At 38.1% G+C, this 25,283-nt stretch overlaps 1 protein-coding gene across 11 annotated transcripts in view; it reads left to right on the forward strand.

Moving 5' to 3' along the window:
* Window positions 1-25,283, forward strand: part of LOC112204153 (ranBP2-like and GRIP domain-containing protein 4) — an 81,252-nt gene that overhangs the window by 38,954 nt on the left and 17,015 nt on the right. For 7 of the 11 annotated variants that reach the window (XM_063788972.1, XM_063788975.1, XM_054678042.2 and 4 more), the window contains 13 exons: window positions 4,368-4,455; window positions 6,584-6,793; window positions 8,909-9,090; window positions 9,174-9,349; window positions 9,517-9,640; window positions 10,567-10,725; window positions 10,992-11,129; window positions 11,392-11,538; window positions 12,483-12,662; window positions 12,750-12,833; window positions 15,989-16,124; window positions 19,670-19,764; window positions 20,488-22,711. In XM_063788972.1, coding sequence (XP_063645042.1) covers window positions 4,368-4,455; window positions 6,584-6,793; window positions 8,909-9,090; window positions 9,174-9,349; window positions 9,517-9,640; window positions 10,567-10,725; window positions 10,992-11,129; window positions 11,392-11,538; window positions 12,483-12,662; window positions 12,750-12,833; window positions 15,989-16,124; window positions 19,670-19,764; window positions 20,488-22,711 — 3,943 coding nt within the window. Of the gene's footprint in view, window positions 1-3,584; window positions 3,707-4,367; window positions 4,456-6,583; window positions 6,794-8,908; window positions 9,091-9,173; window positions 9,350-9,516; window positions 9,641-10,566; window positions 10,726-10,991; window positions 11,130-11,391; window positions 11,539-12,482; window positions 12,663-12,749; window positions 12,834-15,988; window positions 16,125-19,669; window positions 19,765-20,487; window positions 22,712-23,593; window positions 23,672-25,283 lie in introns of those variants that run through there. The other 4 variants (XM_063788979.1, XM_063788978.1, XM_063788974.1 and 1 more) reach the window with 3 other exon arrangements.

A 25,283-nucleotide genomic window follows, 5' to 3' on the forward strand; every position in this document is an offset into this window, starting at 1 on the left:
CTGTCACCAGGCTGGAGTGCAGTGGCGCAATCTCAGCTCACTGCAACCTGTGTCTCCTGGGTTCAAGTGATTCTCCTGCTTCAGCCTGTCACGTATCTGGGATTACAGGCACACACCACCATGCCTGGCTAATTTTTTGTATTTTTTAATAGAGATGGGGTTTCACCATGTTAGCCAGGATGGTCTCAATCTTCTGACCTCGTGATCCACCCGACTCGGCCTCTCAAAGTGCTGGGATTACAGGCATGAGCCATCGAGCCCGGCCTGTAAATCTTTTAAAAACACCGTTGATAGACAGTTTACATGTTAAGTGCTAATATTTGCTCAGTAGAAACTTCCGTGTTCATAAGGAATGGATTAGTGAAAATTAATGGATTTAGTGAGGTTCACTAGGTAATACAAACATTAAAAGGTTCTTATAGAAATTCTCAAGTAACTGATAGTTCTTATTTTTATTTATTTTATTATTTTTTTTTGAGACGGAGTCTCACTCTGATGCCCAGGCTGGAGCACAGTGGCACGACCTCGGCTCACTGCAAGCTCCGCCTCCTGGGTTCACGCCATTCTCCTGCCTCAGCCTCCCGAGTAGCTGGGACTACAGGCACCCACCACCACGCCTGGCTAATTTTTTTGTATTTTCAGTAGAGATAGGGTTTCACCGTGTTAGCCAGGATGGTCTCGATCTCCTGACCTCATGATCCGCCCACCTTGGCCTCCCAAAGTGCTGGCATTACAGGCGTGAGCCACTGCGCCCTGCCAATAGTTCTTATTTTTAATGGAAACTTTAAAATTTATCTGTCTGTGTGTCTATTAGAGTCTTGCTGTGTCACTCAGGCTGGAGTGCAGTTGCGTAATCGTAGCTCACCGTAACATTGAACTGGGCTCAAGCTTCCCAGAGTGCTGGGATTATAGGTGTGAGCTACTGCGCACAGCCTAAAATTTTTTGATATGTAGGAGGCAGAGTCTCACTCTTGCTCTGGCTGGAGTGCAGTGGCATGATCATAGCTCACTGCATCCTCGAACTCCTGGGCTCAAGTGATCCTCTCCTGCTTCAGCCTCAGCTCAGTAGCTGGGACTACAGGTGCCTGCCACCATGCCTGGCTACATTGTTAAATTTTTTGTAAAGACAAGGTCTTGCTATGTTTCCCAGGCTGGTTGGTCTTGAACTCCTGGCTTCAAGTGATCCTTCTGCCTTGCCCTCCCAAAGTGCTGGGATTACAGGTATGAGCCACCACACCTGACTGTGAACTTTTAATCATAAAAAGTTAGTTTCCCTCTTAATCCATTCACTCAGGTCTCCTTTCCTAGATGACAGCTACTGTTAGGAGTTTCTTGGGTTCAGAAATATTTTTTGCATATGCAAATGTGCAATACATTCTTTCTCTGCTTTTAAAAAATATTGTGCCTCAATGTGGGTGTGCTTTACCTATTGCCAGATGCCTTGCTTTTCTAAATGTTTCCTCATTGTTCCACTTCAGCACAGAGATACCTACCTCAGTCTTTATTAACTACCACATATTTCTGTAGAATGCATATATAATAGAAACATCTTAGATGCTTGTATTTTATTTGATCAGTTTATTTTAAAGCTTAATGATCAAATGATTATAAGCATAAAATGTAGGTTATGTGCTGGCATTTGGGTATGTAAGAATTGGCTAACTTTTATGGCAAGATTTTCAGACTCTTAATCAGAGGAATACTGTGGTTCTAGTAAGTGCATCTGCATTGCAGCTAGGTAGTTAACAAAGTATCTTGAAACCTTTTAGTTAAGATGAGGAAATAGCCAGGCATGGTGGCTCACGCCTATAATCTTAGCACTTTGGGAGGCTGAGGCGGGCGGATCACTTGAGGTCAGGAGTTTGAGACCATCCTGACCAACATGGTCAAACCCAATCTCTACTAAAAATACAAAAATTAGCCACGCATGGTGGCGGGTGCCTGTAGTCCCAGCTACTTGAGAGGCCGAGACAGGAGAATTGCTTGAAACCAGGAGGCGGAGGTTGCAGTGAGCCGAGATCGTGCCACTGCAGCACTCCAGCCTGGCGACAGAGCGAGACTCCATCTCAAAAAAAAAAAAAAGGAAATAGTGAATTGAGATGATTTGATTGAGTGGATTCACAACTAATTAACTGGTCACAGATTCAACTGTTGAATAATTTTGTAAAAGAGGCCAGGTTTATGAATTGAGGTCAGTTTCAAAACAAAAAGAATGATGTCAACATTTTGTTTCTTATTTTGTGTGCTCTTTTCAACATATAGATGACAAACTGACATGATGTTTGGAAAACTTGTGAGTAAAAGGATAGGCGATACGAATATTTCTAAAATTCAAAATCAGAAGCTTTTAGGTTCATAAATCATATATTTTGAAAAATGAGCATGTTTGGAAAGAATTATATATACATGGTTTAAAATTCTGGCAGCTCTTAAGAATATGCTATGAAGACTCCTTTCTGTTCCCTAGTTATTTACTTTCTCCACCCCCAAAGAAACTAATGTTATTGCTTTCTTGTGTGTTCTTCAGGAAATGTTTTATGCATCTCCAAGTAAACACACATATATCCCCTGTCTTTAAAAGAAGGAGGAAAACATGTGAACATTGCATTTACTTTATTTCCATTAACTGTATCTTGGAGATGTTTCCATGTCTGTATATATAAAGGGCATTCTCATTAGTTTGGATGCTTGCATATTATTCCATTGTATGGATGTACTGTAGTTTTGGAGTTTTTAAAACCAGGGTCCTAAAGCCAGGACATTAGCTTGCTTTTACTTTTTTTTTTAATGCTACTTCAAGTAATTTAGCAATGATTAACTTGTGCCATGAATTCCTGAAAGAATTGCAGTATCAAAGTATATCTGTGCATTTATAATTTTTAGAGCTGTTGCCAAATATCTAACCCTAAAGAGGTTGTATCAAATTACATTTCCACCACCAATTAAGAAAGTGGTGATAGAATTAAAAGCCGATGCTCTAGTCACCCATATAGTTACTTTTGGCATGTTTCTAGTAAGCGGGCATTGCCTATGACTGGACGTTTTCAGTGATGGACATTCATTACTTTTCAAGATAGCCCAGTGCATCTTTAGGTGGTTTGGCTCTTGGTACTTCCTTATATAGAATAAAAATATTCTTCAAGCCTTCTACCTGTTGGTCTTGTTTCTTCTTTTGATGATTTCTTTTATAAAATAATTTTAATATTTGAAGGCAGCTGTCACGTCTTCCCTTCGCCATTCTATTCATCATGCTTTTTTTTTCCCCATAGGTTATTGCATTAGGATCTCTTTAATTTCCTGGTTGTCCCATTTATTCTAGTGCTATCCCCTATTATCCATACTCTGAAAATGTGTTATCTACAATGTGGCATTTCCAAGTGTCATTTCACCTGTACTTTTTAAAGTAGGGTGTCATATCTACTCAAATAGGACAACATCTGCTGTTGTCCTATTTATGCAGGGTAGAAAAGTAATGTAATTAAATTTTCCATTTCTCTGAATGTAACATGAATGTGCTTTTAGTAGAAACTAATTTCTCAGAGCTGCTCTGTGTATGCTTTTTTTTTTTTTTTCTTTTTTTGGAGATAGGGTCTCACTCTGTCGCCCAAGCTGGAGCACAGTGGCATGATCATGGCTCACTGCAGCCTTGACCTCCTGGATTTAAGTGATCCTCCTGCCTCAGCCTCCTGAGTAGCTGGGACCACAGGTGTGTGCCACCACGCCTGGCTAATTAAAAAAAACTTTTTTTAGAGATAGGGTCTCACCATGTTGTTCAGGCTGGTCTTGAACTCTGGGCTCAAGTGATCCCCCCACCTTGGCCTCCCAAAGTGCTGGGATTACAGGTGTGAGCCAACATGTCTGGCCCCTCTTTTTTTTTTTTTTTTTTTGCGATGGAGTCTCGCTCTTTCACCCAGGCTGGAGTGCAATGGCACAGTCTCGGCGCACTACGACCTCTGCCTCCCAGGTTCAAGCTATCCTTGTGCCTCAGCCTCCCGTGTAGCTGGAATTAACAGGTGTGTGCCACCACGCCTGGCTCTTTGTTTTTTTTTTATTATTTTTAGTAGAGACTGGGTTTCACCATGTTGGCCAGGCTGGTCTCGAACTCCTGACCTCAAGTGATCAGCCCACCTTGGCCTCCCAGAGTGTTGGGATTACAGGTGTGAGCCACCACACCTGTACCTGGCCTATTTTTCATAGGTTATATAAATTCCTTGGTTCCCAGTTTTTGCAGTCTTTTCCAATTCAGTTTAATTAATGGTTAACTGTTTATTCATTATCAAAAAAAGTACAGTGTAATAGATAAGACCATGTTACTATTAGAAGTATGGGTATCATCAAATTAAGATTTTTGATTCTAAAATTATTAGGTTCCAAGACCAAAGATTAAATTAATAAAAGGTGAAGCTAGACAAAATCTCCTGGAAATGATGGCCTGTGACCGACTGAGCCAATCAGGTAATAGTAATATTAAACAAATTTAATTTAAAAAGAAAAAGGAATTTCTGTTAAGGCATATCTTATGATAAAATCTTCATCTGTCCAGGAGATAATTTGTCAAAATTATTTCTTTTCGCCGTATCAGTTAAGAGCAATAGGTATGGAAGAGATGCGAAGAAATAGCACATTCTTTAAAAAAATGAATATTTGATATTGTTTGTTCCTATGTGGAGAGGATTTCTTAACTCTTTCTTCATCTGGCTGCTAGAGCCTCTAGCCTGAATATTTAGTCACTTCCTGAACTAAGTATAATTATTGATTTGCTAACCATTTAACACCAGCTGATTCTAAAAACACTGCTGTGGGGATATAAAGATGAAGAAGATACGGATCTGTCTTAAAGAGCTGAGAGCATAGTGAGGAAGATAGAAGATATATACTTACCTTATATTAGGCTCTTGGAATTTGTGGATTTTTCCCCCCCATTTTTGGCTTGGGATGAATCCTAAAGGTCTGTTGCATATTACCTGTGATTTTGCTAAGATACAAACTTTAAGGTAGTTAGATGGCCATTGAATCAAGCAGTGAACTGAAGAAACATAATGCTTTCTATAAGGAGCAGTTTTGATATAAAATTGGATGAATTTTGTAAAGAGCAAGATGTAATATTAAATCAAGGTTATTACAAGCTTTGGTGTATAGTTAGGCTGTTGGCCAAAGCTCACATTGCTCTTTTATTCCATAGCCCACTTTTTTTGTGGGAGTTAGGCTTTCAGTCCTTAAAGTGACTTTCTACTTTTTTCCTTTTCTCTTTTCCTTCTACCCTTGCAGGGCTCTCATAAGTGCCTTTGCATGGTGTCACAGTTGGATGAAAATTGCCTGTATTTTTTTTTTATGTGTTTGATCTGGGCATCCCGAGGGTGCCTCTGTAAGTGTGCTGAGACACAACTGTGTAGTGGTAACCAAACCTAATAGCCCAGCAGAATTAACTCGAAGGAGGGTTTTTAAAAAAAGTTCAATTGAAATATAATTCATGTACCATACGCTTCACCCATTTAAAGTGTACAGTTCAGTGGCTTTTACTGTGTTCGTAGAGTATTACCACTGTCACCACAGTCAGTTTTAGAAGATTTTCATCACTCCATGAGGGATTCCTTACCTGTTAGCAGTTACTCCCCATTTTACCCAAACCTCTCAGCCTTGGCAACCGCTCATCTGTCTCTGTAGGTTTGCCTCTTCTGAACATTTCACATAAATGGAATCATATAGTATGTGGTCTTTTGTGACTGGCTTCTTTCATTTAGCAAGGTTTTCAAGGTTCATCTGTGTTATAGCATGTATCAGTATTTTATCCGAGACTATGATTTTTTGATTGCTTACTGTAAACCTATGGAATAAAAATCTCTGGGAACGAGGCCTGGAAATAATTCTTTTTTTTTTTTTTTCCTGAGACAGTCTTACTCTGTCGCCCAGGCTGGAGTGCAGTGGCGTGATCTCGGCTCACTGCAAGCTCCGCCTCCTGGGTTCACGCCATTCTCCTCCCTCAGCCTCCCCAGTAGCTGGGACTACAGGCGCCAGCCACCAGGGCCGGCTAATTTTTTTTTTTTTTTTTTTTTTTTTTGTATTTTTAGTAGAGACGGAGTTTCACTGTGTTAGCCAGGATGGTTTTGATCTCCTGACCTCATTATCCACCCAGCTTGGCCTCCCAAAGTGCTGGGATTACAGGCATGAGCCACCGTGCCCAGCTGGAAATAATTCTTAAAAGCTGTTTAAAGGAGGATTCTGATCAGCCAGGTTCAGAAATCAGTGTATCAGATCAGAGAATAAGAGCTTGTCCCGGTTCTCCTATGGCCACTTAAATCCAGACCTTTTCATCTAAAATGCAAATATGTTTGGCATTTTTCATACACATTCCTGTCTTTTTTACCCCTTCTGCTGTCTTATGTAGATACTGAGAATATTAAACCTGTACTCTTTTCATTTGCTACATAAGCACCCGTTTTGTTGTCCAGCTGTATTTTTTGGGTTGGAGGGTTAGGTCTGCAATAATCATGTTATTTCCCCTTTGGGTGTACAAATGAGACAACGTGAGCAAATACAATCTGTATTTTTAAAGTGATGGAAATAACTTAAATTTTTTTTTCAGGGCATATGTTGCTAAACTTAAGTCGTGGCAAGCAAGATTTTTTAAAAGAGATTGTTGAAACTTTTGCCAACAAAAGCGGGCAGTCTGTGTTATATGATGCTCTGTTTTCTAGTCAGTCACCTAAGGATACATCTTTTCTTGGTAGCGATGATATTGGAAACATTGATGTACAAGAACCAGAGCTTGAAGATTTGGCTAGATACGATGTTGGTAAGTTATATGTTTCAGAGGAAATGGTCTCCGTCTTAATTCTTATAAATTGCCCATAATCTTATTACCCAGAAATAACGACTTAATATTTTCCTGTATTCATTTTGTGTGTGGGTTGGGCTGGGGGGAGTTTGAATGTGGTGCTGTGGGGGTGGCATGTATTTTTTGTTGTTGTTGTTGTTTCTGAGACCAAGTTTTGCTCTTGTCGCCCATGCTGGAGTGCGGTGGTGCGATCTCGGCTCACTGTAACCTCTGCCTCCCGGGTTCAAGTAATTCTACTGCCTCAGTCTCCCAAGTAGCGGGATTACAAATGCCCACCACCATGCCCGGCTAATTTTTTGTATTTTTAGTAGAGACGGGGTTTCATCATGTTGGTCAGGCTGGTCTCAAACTCCTGACCTCAGGTGATCCACCTGCCTTGGCCTCCCAAAGTGCTGGGATTACAGGAGTGAGCCACCACGACCAGCCTTGTTGTATTTTGAGACAGGGTCTCACTGTGTCACCTGGGCTGGAGTGTAGTGGCGTGATCGTAGGTCACTGCTGCCTTGAACTTCTGGGCTCAAGGGATTCTCTTGCCTCAGCCTCCTGAGTAGCTGGTACCATAGGCACATGCCACTTGGCCCAGATAATTTTTTTTTTTTAATTGGTAGAGACAGGGTCTCCCTTTGTTGCCCAGGCTAGTCTCCAACTCCTAGGCTCAAGTGATCCTCCTGCCTAAGCCCCCCAAAGTGTTGGGATTAGGCCTGGCACAGTGGCTCATATCTGTAATCCCAGCACTTTGGGAGGCCGAGGCGGGCAGATCACCTGAGATCAGGAGTTCGAGACCATCCTGGCCAACATGGTGAAACCCCATCTCTACTAAAAATACAAAAATTATCCGGGGGTGGTGGCATGTGCCTGTAGTCCCTACTCAGGAGGCTGAGGCAGGAGAATCACTCCAACCCGGGAGGTGGAGGTTGCAGTGAGCCAAGATCACACTGCTGCACTACAGCCTGGGCGACAGAACGAGACTTCGTCTCAAAAACAAAAGTGTTGGAATTATAGGCATGAGCCACTGCATCTGGCCATATTTTTCATCTAAATGGTTGTTTATGTATGATTTATCTTGCTTCCTTCATGAATTCTCTCCCATAGTCTCTGTATTAAAACTATAAATATCACTTTTATTGGCAATATAATCTTTTTTATGAAGTAGTCATAATTTTCTTGCTACTTTCTGTTATTGGGCATCCAAGTTTTCTCAACTTTTCCACTGTTAATAATCATACTCTGATAAAAACTTCAACAAAAAGTGTCTTCATTGCAAGTTATTTCCATAGAGATACCTAAAAACAGAACTACTGAGACAAAGGACATGAACATCTTTAAGTCTTGCAAATTGCCAAAATGACGGAAAGATTATACCTCTTCATGCTTCCAGAAGCGCATAACCTTTTCTTTTCTTTTCTTTTTTTTGAGACAGAGTCTCGCTCTGTCACCCAGGCTGGAGTGCAGTGGCGCAATCTCGGCTCACTGCAACTTCCGCCTGCCAGGTTCAAGCAATTGTCTTGCCTCAGCCTCCCAAGTAGCTGGGACTATAGGCACGTGACACCGTGCTCGGCTAATTTTTTGTATTTTTAGTAGAGATGGAGTTTCACCATGCTGGCCAGGCTGGTCTCGAACTCCTGACTGCACATAACCTTTTCAATATTGACTTTCTTGTAGAAAAACAGATTTCTTTACTGTACCAATGGATTAATGTAGTGGTGTTCCATTGCTTTAATGACTTAAAGGAAAACCCATTGTTTTGGGGTTTCTTATTAGGTTAGGTGTTCTTTATTTGGCTTTTGTCAGTTGATTTTGGTTTATTGAGTTCTAGTCAGTGTCATTTTTTAAGATGGACTTAAACATTCTTCATCACTACTATTTTTATTAAAATTTCTAGAAATAATCAAGTGAGAATGCATTTAATAAGAACATGAGATTTTGCCTAACATAGAATTCCCTCCAGCTTTGATATAGAAAAGCAGTTATATAATTAAGATATATATATAATGTGAATTGTTTATGTTGGCAAAACTAATGGCACAAAGAAAAATTTCAAACCCTTAAGCCAATTTTTAAATTTTATTTCAGGTGCTATTCGAGCACATAATGGTAGTCTTCAGCACCTTACTTGGCTTGGCTTACAGTGGAATTCATTGCCTGCTTTACCTGGAATCCGAAAATGGCTAAAACAGCTTTTCCATCATTTGCCCCATGAAACCTCAAGGCTTGAAACAAATGCGCCTGAATCAATATGTATTTTAGATCTTGAAGTAAGCAAAGATTTTAACAAATTAAATATTCTGAATTTTGTTTAATTTTTTTTTCTAACTTAACTTTTCCTTAAATAAAACAGGTATTTCTCCTTGGAGTAGTATATACCAGCCACTTAGAATTAAAGGAGAAATGTAATTCTGACCACAGCTCCTATCAGCCGTTATGCCTGCCCCTTCCTGTATGTAAACAGCTTTGCACAGAAAGACAAAAGTCTTGGTGGGATGCGGTTTGTACTCTGATTCACAGAAAAGCACTGTAAGTAGTAAAACAAAAATATTGCTTTCACTTCGTGCGTAGGTTTTACCAGGGATTTAATCCTCATGTGAAGATTTAATTTGTCATGTGACCCATTAACATATATGTATGTAAGCGCTGAACTGTGTATTTAGAAAGCAATTTTAGTATATTGAACTATTTTTTAGACCTGGAAACTCAGCAGAATTGAGACTTGTAGTTCAGCATGAAATAAACACTCTAAGAGCCCAGGAAAAACATGGCCTTCAACCTGCTCTGCTTGTACATTGGGCAAAATGCCTTCAGAAAATGGTGAGTTTTAAAGTATAAGCATTTTTAAAGAACATTACCTTAATTTTTTAAAATCATGCACTTTTTATTGAAAGTTTTTTTGTTCTGAAAACAGCAGCTTGGTCATATTATGACAGATGTGTTTTTTATTGCTGCAAAATAGTTAATGTAGTTAAATATAAGCACTTAGAGGAGCAATGCCTGGCACACAGTGAATGTTACATATTAGCTGAGCTGTTACTGTTATTCCTTAATAATTAAGTTCTGATAATTATTCAGCCTGAAAATTAAAAACAAATTAGCACAAGGCTTTGTAGGTAAGACCATTATAGATCTTTCTAAATATTTAAGGTTTGTTTTGTGTCACCATTAGGTGTAGATGGTCAGCCTTTTGAACAAACTGACACTACAGAAGAGGCAGGTTTCAGCTATCTAAAAATGGCAACTGTTAAAAAGTAGTTGGGATTGCTACATTAGGGTGGTATCATTAGAAGTGTTTAAAAGTTGAGTGTAGAGGCCGGGTGCGGTGGCTCACATCTGTAATCCCAGCACGTTAGGAGGCCGAGGCGGGCAGATCACAAGATCAGGAGATCGAGATCATTCCTGGCTAACACGGTGAAACCCCGTCTCTACTAAAAATACAAAAAAAAAAAAAACTCTACTAAAACTACAAAATTAGCCAGACATGGTGGCAGGTGCCTGTAATCCCAGCTACTTGGGAAGCTGAGGCAGGAGAATTGCTTGAACCTGCACGGCAGAGGTTGCAGTGAGTTCACTGGTATTAAGGTGGTTTAGTTATTACAGTATTTGGAAGTTGAACAAATGACTATTGAGGTACCATTTGGTTTTGACTTGAAATTTTAGCCAGTTCTTACAACTTGTAAATGAACTTTAGATCTAATCATGCGTGTTCCTTAAAGTTGTGTGCTTTTAACTTTCTTTTTTAGGGCAGCGGTCTTAATTCTTTTTATGATCAACGACAATACATAGGGAGAAGTGTTCATTATTGGAAGAAAGTTTTGCCATTGTTGAAGATAATAAAGAAGAACAGTATTCCTGAACCTATTGATCCTCTGTTTAAACATTTTCATAGTGTAGACATTCAGGTAACAGAGTTCCTTTATAAATTTATTGGAGATGGGAATTTCCAGTTTATAAACAAAGAAGTGGAGCTATAAACTGCTTAAATTAATTGCCTTGTTATTTAATGGTAATCTTGTTTTCTAAATTCACTAGCTCTCACAGATAAGATATGACAGAGAAGAGTAATGAGATGTTTGTCTCTTAAGATCATATAAAATCTTTGGAAAATCATTTGGGTTTTATATTCTGAGTATAAACAATTTGACTAAAAACTATTCTGTGCGTTTAGGCATCAGAAATTGTTGAATATGAAGAAGACGCACACATAACTTTTGCTATATTGGATGCAATACATGGAAATATAGAAGATGCTGTGACTGCTTTTGAATCTATACAAAGTGTTGTTTCTTATTGGAATCTTGCACTGGTAAGTAGATGCGGTACTTGAGCTAAAAGTTTTATTTATTTATTTATTATTTCTTTTAAAAGACGGGGTTTCTCTGTTGGCCAGGCTAGAGTGCAGTGGCACAATCTTGGCTCACTGCAAACTCTGCTTCCCAGGCTCAAGCGATTCTTGTGCCTCAGCTCCTGAGTAGCTGGGATTACAGGCATGAGCCACCATGCGTGGCCAAGCTGAAAGTTTTTTGTTTTAAAAAGCTAATGATTTCATAAAAGCACTATTTGTATAGATTTTTCACAGGAAGGCAGAAGACATTGAAAATGATGCCATTTTTCCTGAAAAACGAGAAGAATGCAAAAATTATCTGAGAAAGACCAGGGACTACCTAATAAAGATTATAGATGACAGTGATTCAAATCTTTCAGTGGTCAAGAAAGTAAGTAGCAGGTTGTTGTATGTACGTTCTTACTGATAACCCACTGGTCAATGTTTTTGCGTTGGTCTTATATTTTGGTAATTTCAAAAATACTCAGTAATATGTTGCTATTAATGCACAGAAGGGATGTGTGTATCTAAATGCTTATATTTGCTTGCTTTGTCTTAGGTTTGGTGTGTCTTTTTAAACTTGGGAATCTAGGTATATGCTCTTAAAAAGTACTTCTTGGGGAATTAGAAAAGATTTCTAAGATAAGACATTGATTTTGTTATCTTAGCAGTGTAATCAAAACAAATATTATAACCTCAGGACTAATTCTTAATGAACTTTGCTGAAATCGAAAGTTGTTGCTGACAACTTAAGAGCATTTCTTCTCATCCTCATCAGCCATTATGAACGCCCTTGTTTTCTTGCTGTCAGCTGTTTGAGATTGTCATGATGATGTTAAATTATGTTCAGTCTTCTGAGCGTTTTGTTGATTAATTTGTGTTACTACTCTTTTATTAGGATTTATGTTGTCTGGTGTATTGTAGCATCTGTATTTCTGTCACCATTGAAAATCAGTTAGAAAACATCAGTAACTTATTTTGTTCACTTGGAAAAGCTTTCCAAGTTAACATTCCTCTACAATTATCATGGTTAACAGAAGTAATAGAAAGAGCATGGACTTTAGAATCAGAAGATGTTAGATTGTACAACACTTTTCTGTGTTCATGAAGAAAAAAATAGAATAAAGACAAAAAAATAAAAATAATAATACAAAACAGCAGAAAAACAAAGAAAAAAGATAATTAAAAAACACTTTCACGTGTATTATTATTTAAAGTGTAAAGTGCTTATTAAAATGACAAAAATGTAAATAAGATAAAATATATCATTTTAGAGTTTTTACTTTTGGAATTTTTTGCAAATGAAAGCCCTTAATTAATGTCTTTTATTTTTAGTTGCCTGTGCCCCTGGAGTCTGTAAAAGAGATGCTGAAGTCAGTCCTGCAGGAACTCGAAGCCTATAGTGAAGGAGGTCCTCTCTATACAAATGGTTCTTTGCGAAATGCAGATTCAGAAAGAAAACATTCTACACCGTCTCCTACCAGATATTCACTATCACCAAGTAAAAGTTACAAGGTAAACAGGAAAGAATGGAATCGTTTCATTGTGAAATTGTTTCTAAGTGTTTTAAATGCTCTTTTGTTATTTTTATTTTTTTTTTAGTATTCTCCCGAAACACCACCTCGATGGGCAGAAGATCAGATTTCTTTACTGAAAATGATTTGCCAAGAAGTAAAGGCCATTAAGGTAAGTCACTTAATTTCTCTAGCTGTACTTTTTATTCCAAGATTCCTTCCCTGGCCACTCTCTCACTTTTTTTCTGAAGCTGGTCAGAATGTCCCCTTGCCATCCAAATAGTATGGCAAGCGGACATTTTGGTCTTTTTTTTTTTTTTTTTTTAAGGCAGGGTCTTGTTGTGCAGGCTGGAGTACAGTGGTATGATCACAGCCTACTGCGGCTTCGACCTCCTAGCTCAAGAGAGGCTCTTGGCTCAGCCTGCCACGAAGCCAGGACTACAGACAGTCACATGCCACCAGGCCCAGCTAATTGTTGTATGTTTTGTAGAGATGGGATTTTTCCATGTTGCCCAGGGTGGCCTTGAACTCCTGGCTCAAACAATCCTCCTGCTTCAGCCTCCCAAAGTGCTGGGATTGCAGGTGTGAGCCACTGTGCCCAGCCTACATACCTTGGTCTTGACCCTTTACCATATTTTGTTTTGTTTTGTTTTGAGATGGAGTCTCACTCTGTTGCCCAGTCTGGAGTGCAATGGTGCGATCTTGGCTCACTGCAACCTCCACCTCCCAGGTTCAAGCGACTCTCCTGCCTCAGCCTCCCGAGTAGCTGGGATTACAGGCACCCACCACCAGGCCCAGCTAATTTTTGTATTTTTGGTAGACACAGAGTTTCACCATGTTGGCCAGGCTGGTTTTGAACTTCTGACCTCAGGCGATCTGCCCACCTTGGCCTCCCAAAGTGCTGGGATTATAGGTGTAAACCACCACACCCAGCCCTTTACTATATTTTTGAAAGTACTTTATGTGTCTCTCTCCTCATCTTCCACAAAATTTGAGACCTTCAAAGGTAGAAACTGTTTTATTTAAAATATAAGAGTTCCTGACACAGAGAAGGTTCCCAAGTGATTGAACTGCTACAATGTACTAATCATACTCTGGTCTATGAGTTCATTCCCAGATTAGCTGTGGATTACATGTGTTCAAATGTATAGCTAGGAATTGAAAAGTGGTCTGAGCTTCAAAAAGTCTTACTATATTTTAATACTTCCATATGAATTTGACTTAATTATGTAAGGAAATAGTTATGTATATATATCTTATTTTAACAATAGGGTTCAAAGGAGCTTGACTTTTTTGGAATTGGAAATAAAAGTAGGTTCTTTCATGTTTATCACGCAAGAACTAAATTATACTGCTAAAGTTACATCAAGGATATGCTGATGTGTGGCGATTATTACAGTGTGATCAGCAGTATTTGCAAATTAAGAGAATACTATTTGGTGGGGAAGACATTTTTGAATTTGCACAAAAATCTTGAATGTTAATTCTGTGTAGTCGTGGCCTATGACAATTACATACAATTTTGACTTAACATACAGGTTTCAGGCTCCCAACATTGTGTTCTGTGGAAGCATAGTGGAGCACTAGTCCATGAGCTTGAAAAGCTTGGTACTAGTACTGACTCTGCCATTAATTAATGATCTTGGGCCAGTCACTTCCTTTGTGACTGTTTGGCTTCTTATCTTTAAAATGAGAGAATTATTGAAGCCAATTCTCATCACACTGAATGTTAAAAATTACAGTTACAGCAGTGATTGCAAATTCAAAGCTCTGGTGTGGATACCAGCAGTGACCATAAAGTTTTCTAGGTGATTCCACTAGTTTCTTATTTCTTGGATGTGTATGTGTAGCATCTGGACTAGGCACTGTAGATGGATGAATGGGGGAAATTTTATTTAGCTTGAAAATTGAGATAGTTTTGGACCTCATGGTTAGGTCTTTCTGGGAAATTTTTATTTGAAACACTTGTAGAAAAAGAAAGCAGACATGCTAGATCTGTCCCTGACCTCGCTTGTTAGAACTGATCGGATTCCTGGGCTGATACAGAGAAGTTTGAAACTTTTCAAAATTTACCTGTTTTCTGATACCACTACAATTTCTTTGGAAAAAGAATTTCCTGTTAAGTGTCTGTTTTGTAAGGGGACATTTTGTAGGTTCTAGGGTTGGGTATGGTGCTGTCATTTAGTTTTCTTCAGCGGAGATCAGGTAGCCACATAGCTACACTAGACGGCATTGTATCTATCTGCCATCTTGTCAAGGCAGCAGAGTTGTGTAAGAAAACATTTTTGGAGTCAGATGTGGTTCAAATTCCAGCTGTTATTCCCTGCATCCCTTTTTCTCATTTTAAGATAGGAGCTAATATTGTTTACCTAACAGTGTAGATAGTATAAAAATTAAGAGTTTAAGTGCATTGGATGTATTATTATATACATAATAAATTATCTGCAGCTACTGCTTTTTTCCCTTTCCTGGTGGAGCATTTGAACATCACCTGGAGAATTAGTTGTATTTTGTTTCAGCATGGGGTTAAGTGAAAAGCTAATTTGGGGAGGTGATTTGGAATGTCAGGTATTCCAGATTGCAGTGTAGAAAGAACACACTGAAAGGATGGTCAGTGTAATGTTAGAGGACTGTGAAAGTTGGGGAAAGAAGTTTAGTTTGTAGGTACTTGTTTTTTTGAGCAGGGAATTGTCTTGGCTGGAGGTGAATGTCAGAAAGGTTAATGTAGGCAAGTGTAGAATGGAAATGAAGGTGTGATCATTTAGGAGGTTATTTGTTTAGGTGAGAGAGTTAATGAATTAGGTTTTGTATTAACGAATGAAAATGGGAGCAGATAAATTTTTAACAAATTAAGAATCATATTTTAAAATCAGCACCAGGTACCTAGAACTCATTGGCAAATAGAAACTTTCAAAAGATGTAATCAGGTCCAGGCGTGGTGGGTCACACCTATAATCCCAGCACTTTGGGAGGCTGAGGTGGTGGATCACTTGAGGTCAGGAGTTCAAGACTAGCCTGGCAAACATGGTGAAACCCCATCTCTACTATTATACAAAAAATTAGCCGGGCGTGCTGGCTGATGCCTGTAATCCCAGCTACTCGGGAGGCTGAGGTGGGAGAATTACTTGAGCCCAGGAGGTGGAGGTTGTGGTGAGCCAAGATTGTGCCATTGCACTCCAGCCTGGACGACAGATCGAGACACCATCTCAAAAAAGAAAAAAAGAAAAAATCAGTTATTTAAATTTAAAAGAGTAAGTTTCCCCAGCACTGTTTCTGGCATGATATAATTAAATGATTAAAATTATTTGATTTTTTTTCTTCCAATAGAAAGAAATGCAGGAGTTGAAACTAAATAGCAGTAAGTCAGCATCCCATCATCGTTGGCCCACAGAGAATTATGGACCAGACTCGGTGCCTGATGGATATCAGAGGTCACAGACATTTCATGGGGCTCCACTAACAGGTGAGCTGGCAAGTGGATAATCGCATATTTTAGTAAAACTACTTTACTTCCCTCTTTTAAGTAGACAACGTGTGAAATCACCTTGTTTATATATGTTTGTTAATATACATGTCAACGTCTGTTTATCTGTGACTTCAAAAGCTGTATTTGGTGTTACGGAGATTTTTATAATCCCAAGCAGAAAAAACGAGCCGTATGTGATCACGTGTATATAAAGGCTTAAAGAACACTTAATCCACACCTCGGATGAGCTGAGATGAGATTATTCCTTATATTGAAAAATGTTATTGAATAGAGTTATGCACTAAGAAATGCTTAATTAAGAACCTACACCTCTGGGGAATTATTTTGATGATAATGATGAGAGGCAGGACGTTATATAGGAAATCTTACTTAATTTGAAATATTATGGTTATATAAAGAAAGAAAAGGAGTTTGGACCTGAATCATACTGGGTTTTTAAGTTCTGCTCTATCACTTACTATAATAGCTGTGTAAGTTAACCTGTCTGAAATGTGGAGATAATACTTGCCTTACATAATTACTATGAGCATTTGTGTATGTGCAGGTGGGCGTGGGTGTGTATCAGACATTTATTAGAGTATAGAGTAAACAGTTAATGAACTAAGGTTACTAATAGTGTTTACTGTGGGTTGGCTATGTGCAAAAGTGCTTTGTGAATGTAATTTGATTTAATTACAGTAACTTAGAATGGCCGGTACCATTATTAATCCCTTTTTTATAAATAAGGAAATGGATAAAGAAAGGTTAGGTAACTTACTCATTATTATACAGCTAGTTATTGATAGAGCTGAGATTCACACTCCAGTGGTGTAACTCCAAAGCACTTGCCAGTATAATACGTTGCTCCCAGGCAGCCAGAAATAACAAAATTGTTCCTTTTACGTACGACAGACTTCTGAAATGGTAGTAGTAGTGCCCTTTTTTTTTTCTCTTTTTAGCCCAGGAAAGATTTAGAATAAAATGTAGTTTAGATGAGCACATTTGTGTGATGGTTCATATAGTTAAGGCAACCCCACTAACCTTTTGTGATAGTATCTTCTCAACACAAGCAAAATAACAGAAAATCTTTGTGAAGTCAAGCTTATTAAATGTCGTAAGTCATAGATAAGTATATGAAATGTCTAACGTTCAAACCTTGTTTTCTTGAAACCTTACACATCATATAGGTCCTTGTAAGAGGATAAACAAACCGGCTAGCCTTTCCTGGGGCTTTTTTAGTGATGTGTGCAGTCAGTTATTTGGTGCCTTGTGGGTCATGATTTCCATTTCTTCTGTGTACAGGCATAAAAGGTCTTCTGTTCTTATACAAGCATGTAAATCCAACATTCTCATTGTCTCATTTTATTCTTGCAATGACCCTGTGAAATGTGTAGAAGCAGCACATCCTCATTTTACAATTGAGAAACATGGAGACTCCAAATGGATTATTTACAGGTTCACAAAACAGCTTTGTGGCACTGAAAGGGCGAGAGCCAAGATCTCCTGATTTCTGTTCCTGTGTTCATAGATTCTTTTTCCTTAATAAAAGTAAACATATATCAAGATGGTCCTTGTTTTTTTAAAATAAGGTGATTAAAATTAAAGATTAATGAGCTCATAGGAGATACTCAGAAGTACTGAACAGGGTGAAGAAAACTAAAAACTAACCACCTTATTAACATTTCTTATATTTGAGAACATTTCCTTCTGGTTCTTTCTCTATATATATAGTATTTTTTATGAGATTGTTAGCATGTTACTATGTTGTGTGTAGATGAGCTAGCCTGTTTTTTAAATGTTACTTTAGTTCTGAGCATTTTTAAACTTAAATGTTTTTTGAATATTAATGAGTTCATGGTATCCCATCACATGGAAGTACTGTAAATTCTGTTCCTTTATTTATGTTGTTTCTGGTTTATGCCATTACAAATTCTAGGACACTGTCCTAGTTTTGTAGGGTATTCAAAATATTCAGTTTATGCTCTTACCACTAGTATCTGATAGTGCCATTTTCGCACTTTTGCTAATGCTGACTTACTAGCTTATAAAATCCTTTGCCAATTTGTAGGAACAAAAGTGATATCAATTTTTAAGTTTTTTTAATACTAGTCATGCTCAACAATTCATGCAAATGGCAGTTGGTAGTTTTGCCATCTTCAACGTGGGTACCTTCCAGTTGTTTGGTTTGTTGGTAAAACTCACACAAAACAGATGGAGAAGAGTTTTTGTATATCAACATGAATGTTAATGTGATTTTTAAAAAGCCAACGAACACATTTGTGTTCCTTGTGAGATCCTGTGCATGAATTTGTCAGGTAATTTTTTTGACCTGAACATTCTCATAATAGCTTCAATTTGCACAATGCAACCTCGTCATTTTGCAGATTTTCAAGGCTCACTTCAAAAACATGTTCCTTGAGGCCCATTAACATTTCTTTCCTAAATTGTCTATTCATACGGTGCTTTAAAAAATTAGATTACTTTTAGTAGATTTATTAGAGCCGCACAGTTTAGAGTCAGTAGTCAATTAAAGTCCCTACTTAAACTTCACACTAAGATTTTTTTTTATTTAATATTTTATTTTTTCTTTTTGCTTTCATGCAGACAGACATCTTGCAAGACTTTAAGATTCTTGGGCCATTTCTGTCAGGTTGTTCTGTGTTCTGTGCCTGCTTCCTCCCCATAGTAATTTCAAAATAGCTATCCTCACCTCTGTAAGGTTTCCAAAATCAAACTTGGGCTTCTGGCTAGCCTTTTCTAGGTCTTGATTTTTCAGTGCTTTCCAGAGGCAATTGTTTGGAACCTCTTGGCACAGTTTCTGTTTCTTCTTCCATGTACAGGCATAAAAGGTCTTTTGGTTGTTTTCTGGTAAAACTATCATAAAACAGTTCAAGCAAATGACTATTGGTAGTTGTGTCATTAACATGGGTGCCTTCTAGTCATTTTGTTTCCTGGTAAAACAGACCAAACAGAGGGAGCAGACAGTTTGTACATCTGTATGAGTGTTGATGTGCTTTTTATTTTAAGCCAGGGAACACATTTTATGTTATTTATGACATCCTTTCCATGAATTTGTCAGGTGATTTTTGAGCTGAACATTCTCAGTAATAGCTTTAGTTTACAAAATACAACCTAGTCTTTCTGCAGATTTTCTAGGCCCACTTCAAATGCATTGACCATCAGATGGCATCTTGGTTCCTTACGTCCTTTCTGTGACTGAATGTCCATAATTCCACATCATACTGATCTTTCTTAGAAAAGGCAACAGTTACTTTCTTCTTTATTCCTTTTTTAATGCTTGTGAGGTAGTTCTTGTTGATCACAGCGATGCTATTCTCTTATTCTTCATGTCATATTTAGCAATTTTTTCTAGTTTGTCATTTGATAATCTTGATTGGTGTATTTTGATGTACAGAAATTTAAAATTTATGTAGTTAAATCTTTCTTTAATTTCTATTGCCTTTGTATTTATAGCTCTTGCCTAGATAGTCTTAACTGTAGTATAGACTTTAACAGTGTTTTCTTTCTTTCTTTTTTTTTAGTTGCAACTACTGGCCCTTCAGTATATTATAGTCAGTCACCAGCATATAATTCCCAGTATCTTCTCAGACCAGCAGCTAATGTTACTCCCACAAAGGTAACAAAGGAATAATTTATACATTTATAATTATTTTCTTTTTAAATTGTTTAGGGTTCCTTCAAATAAATTCAAGAGAGCAGTTCACTATTAAAACTTTTATGTCCCTTAAAATGTAGATATTTTAAATTTATCTCCAAATACAGAAATTATCCTTCTTAGTCACCTTATTTTTGTGTTAATAAGTGTGAATATTTAGAATATTTTTAAAATGGGAGTGGTGGTGGTGGATCCTTCATCGTTCTGTTTTAACAGAAATAGAACTGTAATGCCCTTGCTGACCCACTATGTGGTAAGTACTTTCAGGCCTGATACAGCTATATATATAACAATTGATTGAAGACTCAATATTACAGTGGTAGTTGAATGTGACAGCTTTGAGGACAGAGTGTTGGGGTGCATTTAGACCCTTGCTCTTCTGCTTATTTTGACCACAGGCAAGTTTCTTAACCTCTCAATACATCAGTTGCCTCACGTGTAAAATGAGGATAATAATAATACCTTAATTCATAGGGTTTTTGAGGATATTAAAATGAGATAATAATGTAAAGTGCTTAGAACAGTGCCCAGCTGGTGCATTAATAAATGCTCAATAAATGTTATCATCATCATCATCATCATTATTGTTAACATCATTTGATAAATTAGGAATGAAGAAGGTATTTATTTCATGACTATTTTGGGCATGTGGGTCAAGAAAATTCACCTTCATTTATGTTTCAGGGTTCTTCTAATACAGAATTTAAGTCAACCAAAGAAGGATTTTCCATCCCTGTGTCTGCTGATGGATTTAAATTTGGCATTTCAGAACCAGGAAATCAAGAAAAGAAAAGTGAAAAGCCTCTTGAAAATGATACTGGCTTCCAGGCTCAGGATATTAGTGGCCAGAAGAATGGCAGTGGTGTGATTTTTGGCCAAACAAGTAACACTTTTACATTTGCAGATGTTGGAAAATCAACTTCAGGAGAAGGATTTCAGTTTGGCCAAAAAGACCCCAATTTCAAGGGATTTTCAGGTGCTGGAGAAAAATTATTCTCATCACAATGTGGTAAAATGGCCAATAAAGCAAACACTTCCGGTGACTTTGAGAAAGATGATGATGCCTATAAGACTGAGGACAGCGATGACATCCATTTTGAACCAGTAGTTCAAATGCCTGAAAAAGTAGAACTTGTAACCGGAGAAGAAGGTGAAAAAGTTCTGTATTCACAGCGGGTAAAACTATTTAGATTTGATGCTGAGATAAGTCAGTGGAAAGAAAGGGGCTTGGGGAACTTAAAAATCCTCATAAATGAGCTCAATGGCAAACCAAGAATGCTGATGCGAAGAGAACAAGTACTAAAAGTGTGTGCTAATCATTGGATAACAACTACAATGAACCTGAAGCCCCTCTCTGGATCAGATAGAGTATGGATGTGGTTAGCCAGTGATTTCTCTGATGGTGATGCCAAACTAGAGCAGTTGGCAGCAAAATTTAAAACACCAGAGCTGGCTGAAGAATTCAAGCAGAAATTTGAGGAATGCCAGCGGCTTCTGTTAGACATACCACTTCAAACTCCCCATAAACTTGTAGATACTGGCAGAGCTGCCAAGTTAATACAGAGAGCTGAAGAAATGAAGAGTGGACTGAAAGATTTCAAAACATTTTTGACAAATGATCAAACAAAAGTCACTGAGGAAGAAAATAAGGGTTCAGGTACAGGTGCAGCCGGTACCTCAGACACAACAATAAAACCCAATCCTGAAAACACTGGGCCCACATTAGAATGGGATAACTATGATTTAAGGGAAGATGCTTTGGATGATAATGTTAGTAGTAGCTCAGTACATGATTCTCCGTTGGCAAGTAGCCCTGTGAGAAAAAATCTTTTCCGCTCTGATGAGTCAACAACAGGATCTGACTTCAGTTTTAAATCTGCTTTGAGTCTATCTAAGTCTCCTGCCAAGTTGAATCAGAGTGGGACTTCAGTTGGCACTGATGAAGAATCTGATGTTACTCAAGAAGAAGAGAGAGATGGACAGTACTTTGAACCTGTTGTTCCTTTACCTGATCTAGTTGAAGTATCCAGTGGTGAGGAAAATGAACAAGTTGTTTTTAGTCACAGGGCAGAACTCTACAGATATGATAAAGATGTTGGTCAATGGAAAGAAAGGGGCATTGGTGATATAAAGATTTTACAGAATTATGATAATAAGCAAGTTCATATAGTGATGAGAAGGGACCAAGTATTAAAACTTTGTGCCAATCACAGAATAACTCCAGACATGAGTTTGCACAATATGAAAGGGACAGAAAGAGTATGGGTGTGGACTGCATGTGATTTTGCAGATGGAGAAAGAAAAGTAGAGCATTTAGCTGTTCGTTTTAAACTACAGGATGTTGCAGACTCGTTTAAGAAAATTTTTGATGAAGCAAAAACAGCCCAGGAAAAAGATTCTTTGATAGCACCTCATGTTTCTCGGTCAGGCACTCCCAGAGAGTCACCATGTGGCAAAATTGCTGTAGCTGTATTAGAAGAAACCACAAGAGAGAGGACAGATGTTATTCAGGGTGATGATGTAGCAGATGCAGCTTCAGAAGTTGAAGTGTCTAGCACATCTGAAACAACAACAAAAGCAGTGGTTTCTCCTGCAAAGTTTGTATTTCGTTCAGAGTCTGTTAAAAGCATTTTTAGTAGTGAAAAATCAAAACCAGTTGCATTTGGCAAAAGTTCTGCCACTGGGTCTTTGTTTGGATTTAGTTTTAATGCACCTTTGAAAAGTAACAATAGTGAAACTAGTTCAGTAGCCCAGAGTGGATGTGAAAGCAAAGTGGAATCTAAAAAATGTGAACTGTCAAAGAACTCTGATATCGAACAGTCTTCAGATAGCAAAGTCAAAAATCTCTCTGCTTCCTTTCCAACGGAAGAATCTTCAATCAACTACACATTTAAAACACCAGAAAAGGGTAGGTACTTTGTTGTTTAAGCACAATTTTTCTTTCTTTTAATGTTTAGCTTGATGCAGACTCTCTGTGGGATACTAATGTTGGGATATAAACGATGCTTTGTGAACACCCCCAAAATATTTGAGCAATTTTTTTTCTCCCTTAAGTTCACGGTGAGGTTTCAAAGAGCAAGAGAACTTAGTTAAAGACATTTCAGTAACTGGAAGATACTTCTATCATGCTAGGGCAGAGCAAAATAACTTGGTACAGTGTACGGACTCATGCTTGAATCATGCGCATTAACGTGAGTCTTTTTTTAAAGTGTTCATTTTCATTTGTTCTGTTTCTTTTGTCACTCAGAAAACATGATATTGAGGCTGGGCACGGTGGCTCACTCCTAGAATGCCAGCACTTTGGGAGGTTGAGGTGGGCAGATCACTTGAGCTCAGGAGTTCGAGACCAGCCTGGCCAACATGGTGAAACCCTGTTTCTACTGAAAATACAAAAATGAGCCAGGCGTGGTGGTGCGTGCCTATAATTAGCAGCTACTCAGGAGGTTGAGGCAGGAGGATCGCTTGAGCACAGGAGATGGAGGTAGCAGTGAGCTGAAATCATGCCACTGCACTCCAGCCTGACTGAGTGAGACTTTGTCTCCAAAAAAAAACAAACAAACAAACAAACAAACAAAAAAAACCATGATATTGAGATGTTCTCATTTTATGTGTTGTATGTCAGTCTTGCTCATGTATTAAATGAGCAAAGAATGAAACTACAGGGATAAATGAATATGTAAGACAGTCAGATTGGTGGTATAAATTGAGGGATTCTGGCCTTTTATGTTTTAAAAGCATATTCATTTTGTTTCCTAAAATGTTAAAAAACGAAAAATTCTTTATTTTCTAGGATTTAATTTTAGCCTTTTTAAATCTAATCCCATGGCCTTTTGGACTAGCACCCCTTCCTCACAGCCTGAGAGCAAAGGTATAGAACTAGCATTCTCAGTATGAGATAACAGCAGTTTTTAGCAGCTGGTAGCCCTTAGCAAAGTATTAATAACTGTGGCTGTATGAAATGAAGTACTTACCACTACAACATGCATGTTAAAGAATGCCAGTTTAAGCAAAGTACCTTTTGACTGGTGGCATGACACCCTTGTTGGTTTGTTTTTTAAAATGTACTGGGATGCTGATTTGTAATGTACTTCATTGCTCTGCTATTTGAGGTCTGCTCAATGAAGACCTATGTTTTATCTAATGTTTATCTTTAGCCACTAACGTCTGCCAGTATTCACATGTAGTGGCAACGGCATGTATACAGTATGGAAGAGTGTCCCTGTAGGGCTGTTCTTTTGTGCATGGTTTAGAAAAATGCTGTATTTGAAAATGGACCCCATTTTTAACAGCCAGCATTCTACAGCTTGCATATTATGTATGTTGCACAGATCATTTTTAGAAGTGTGGCTTCTAGAGTGGAACAAGAAGTGGGATCTGTTGAAGGCCTTCAAGAACAGGTTAGGGAAGTGAAATCTCACCCTTAGTGACCAGTAACACATCTTAGCCATGCCAAACAAGTACAATGATAAAGTAACAATCTCTGATTTTTTTTAAGTATACCAGTTTTATTACCAGCTAAGGTAGCTCTTAATCTTTTATTTTAAAGATACGGTCTTTGAGAAATGTGAAAAGTGTTAACTTAAAAGTGGATGTATACTTGCGTACAGTTTCTGTGAGCTCTAGTTTAGGAATCCCTGACCTAAGAACGAGTGTGCCTATACACTACTGTAGAACATAGAGCCTTATTCTGTTTTGAATCTGATAATGTCATTGTCCCAAGGGACCTTAGAAATGAAGACTTTAGACATGAGTAAACTGAGGCCAAGAGAGGCTATCTGATTTACCCAAGGGGTCTTTACTGAGTAATAGCAGAAGTGGAACAAGAATCTGTACCTTACGGTGTACTGTTATTTCTCCTACCTAGGAAATGATACTAAGTTTTTGTTTATAATGAAGGAGAGGGACAAATTTCACATTGTAAAAGGAAGGGCACTGGTTCTGCAGAGCAGTGTCATCCAATAGAAAGAAAATATAACCTGTGTATGTAATTTAAAATTGTCATTTGGTGCAATGGCTTGTGCCTATAATCCCAGTTACTTGGGAGGCTGAGGCAGAGGGATCACTTGAGCCCACAAGTTCCAGGCTTCAGTGAACTATGATCACATCACTGCAGTCCAGCTCTGGGTGACAAAGGAAGACCGCATCTCAAATAAATACATAAATAAATAAATTTTCTAGTAGCCATATTAAAAAGAATAAAAAGAAACAGTTAAAAAGGGAAACAGATGAAAGTAACTTTATCGATAGATTTGATTTAACTCATTATGTCCAAAATATCATTTTAACTTCTAATTAATATAAAAAGTAATGATATTTTACATTATTGTTTTTCACCAAGTCTTCAAAATCCAGTGTGTGTGTTTACACTTACTGTTAGCATGTCTTGATTTGGACTAGCCACCTTGTGAGGTTTTAATAGAATGTGGCTAGGCTACCATATTGGACACCATAGCTCTCAGAATGTTTCCCTGTCACCAGTT

This window comes from Pan troglodytes, chromosome 12, assembly GCF_028858775.2.
Source record: "Pan troglodytes isolate AG18354 chromosome 12, NHGRI_mPanTro3-v2.0_pri, whole genome shotgun sequence".
In the NCBI taxonomy this organism is placed as follows: Eukaryota; Metazoa; Chordata; class Mammalia; order Primates; family Hominidae; genus Pan; species Pan troglodytes.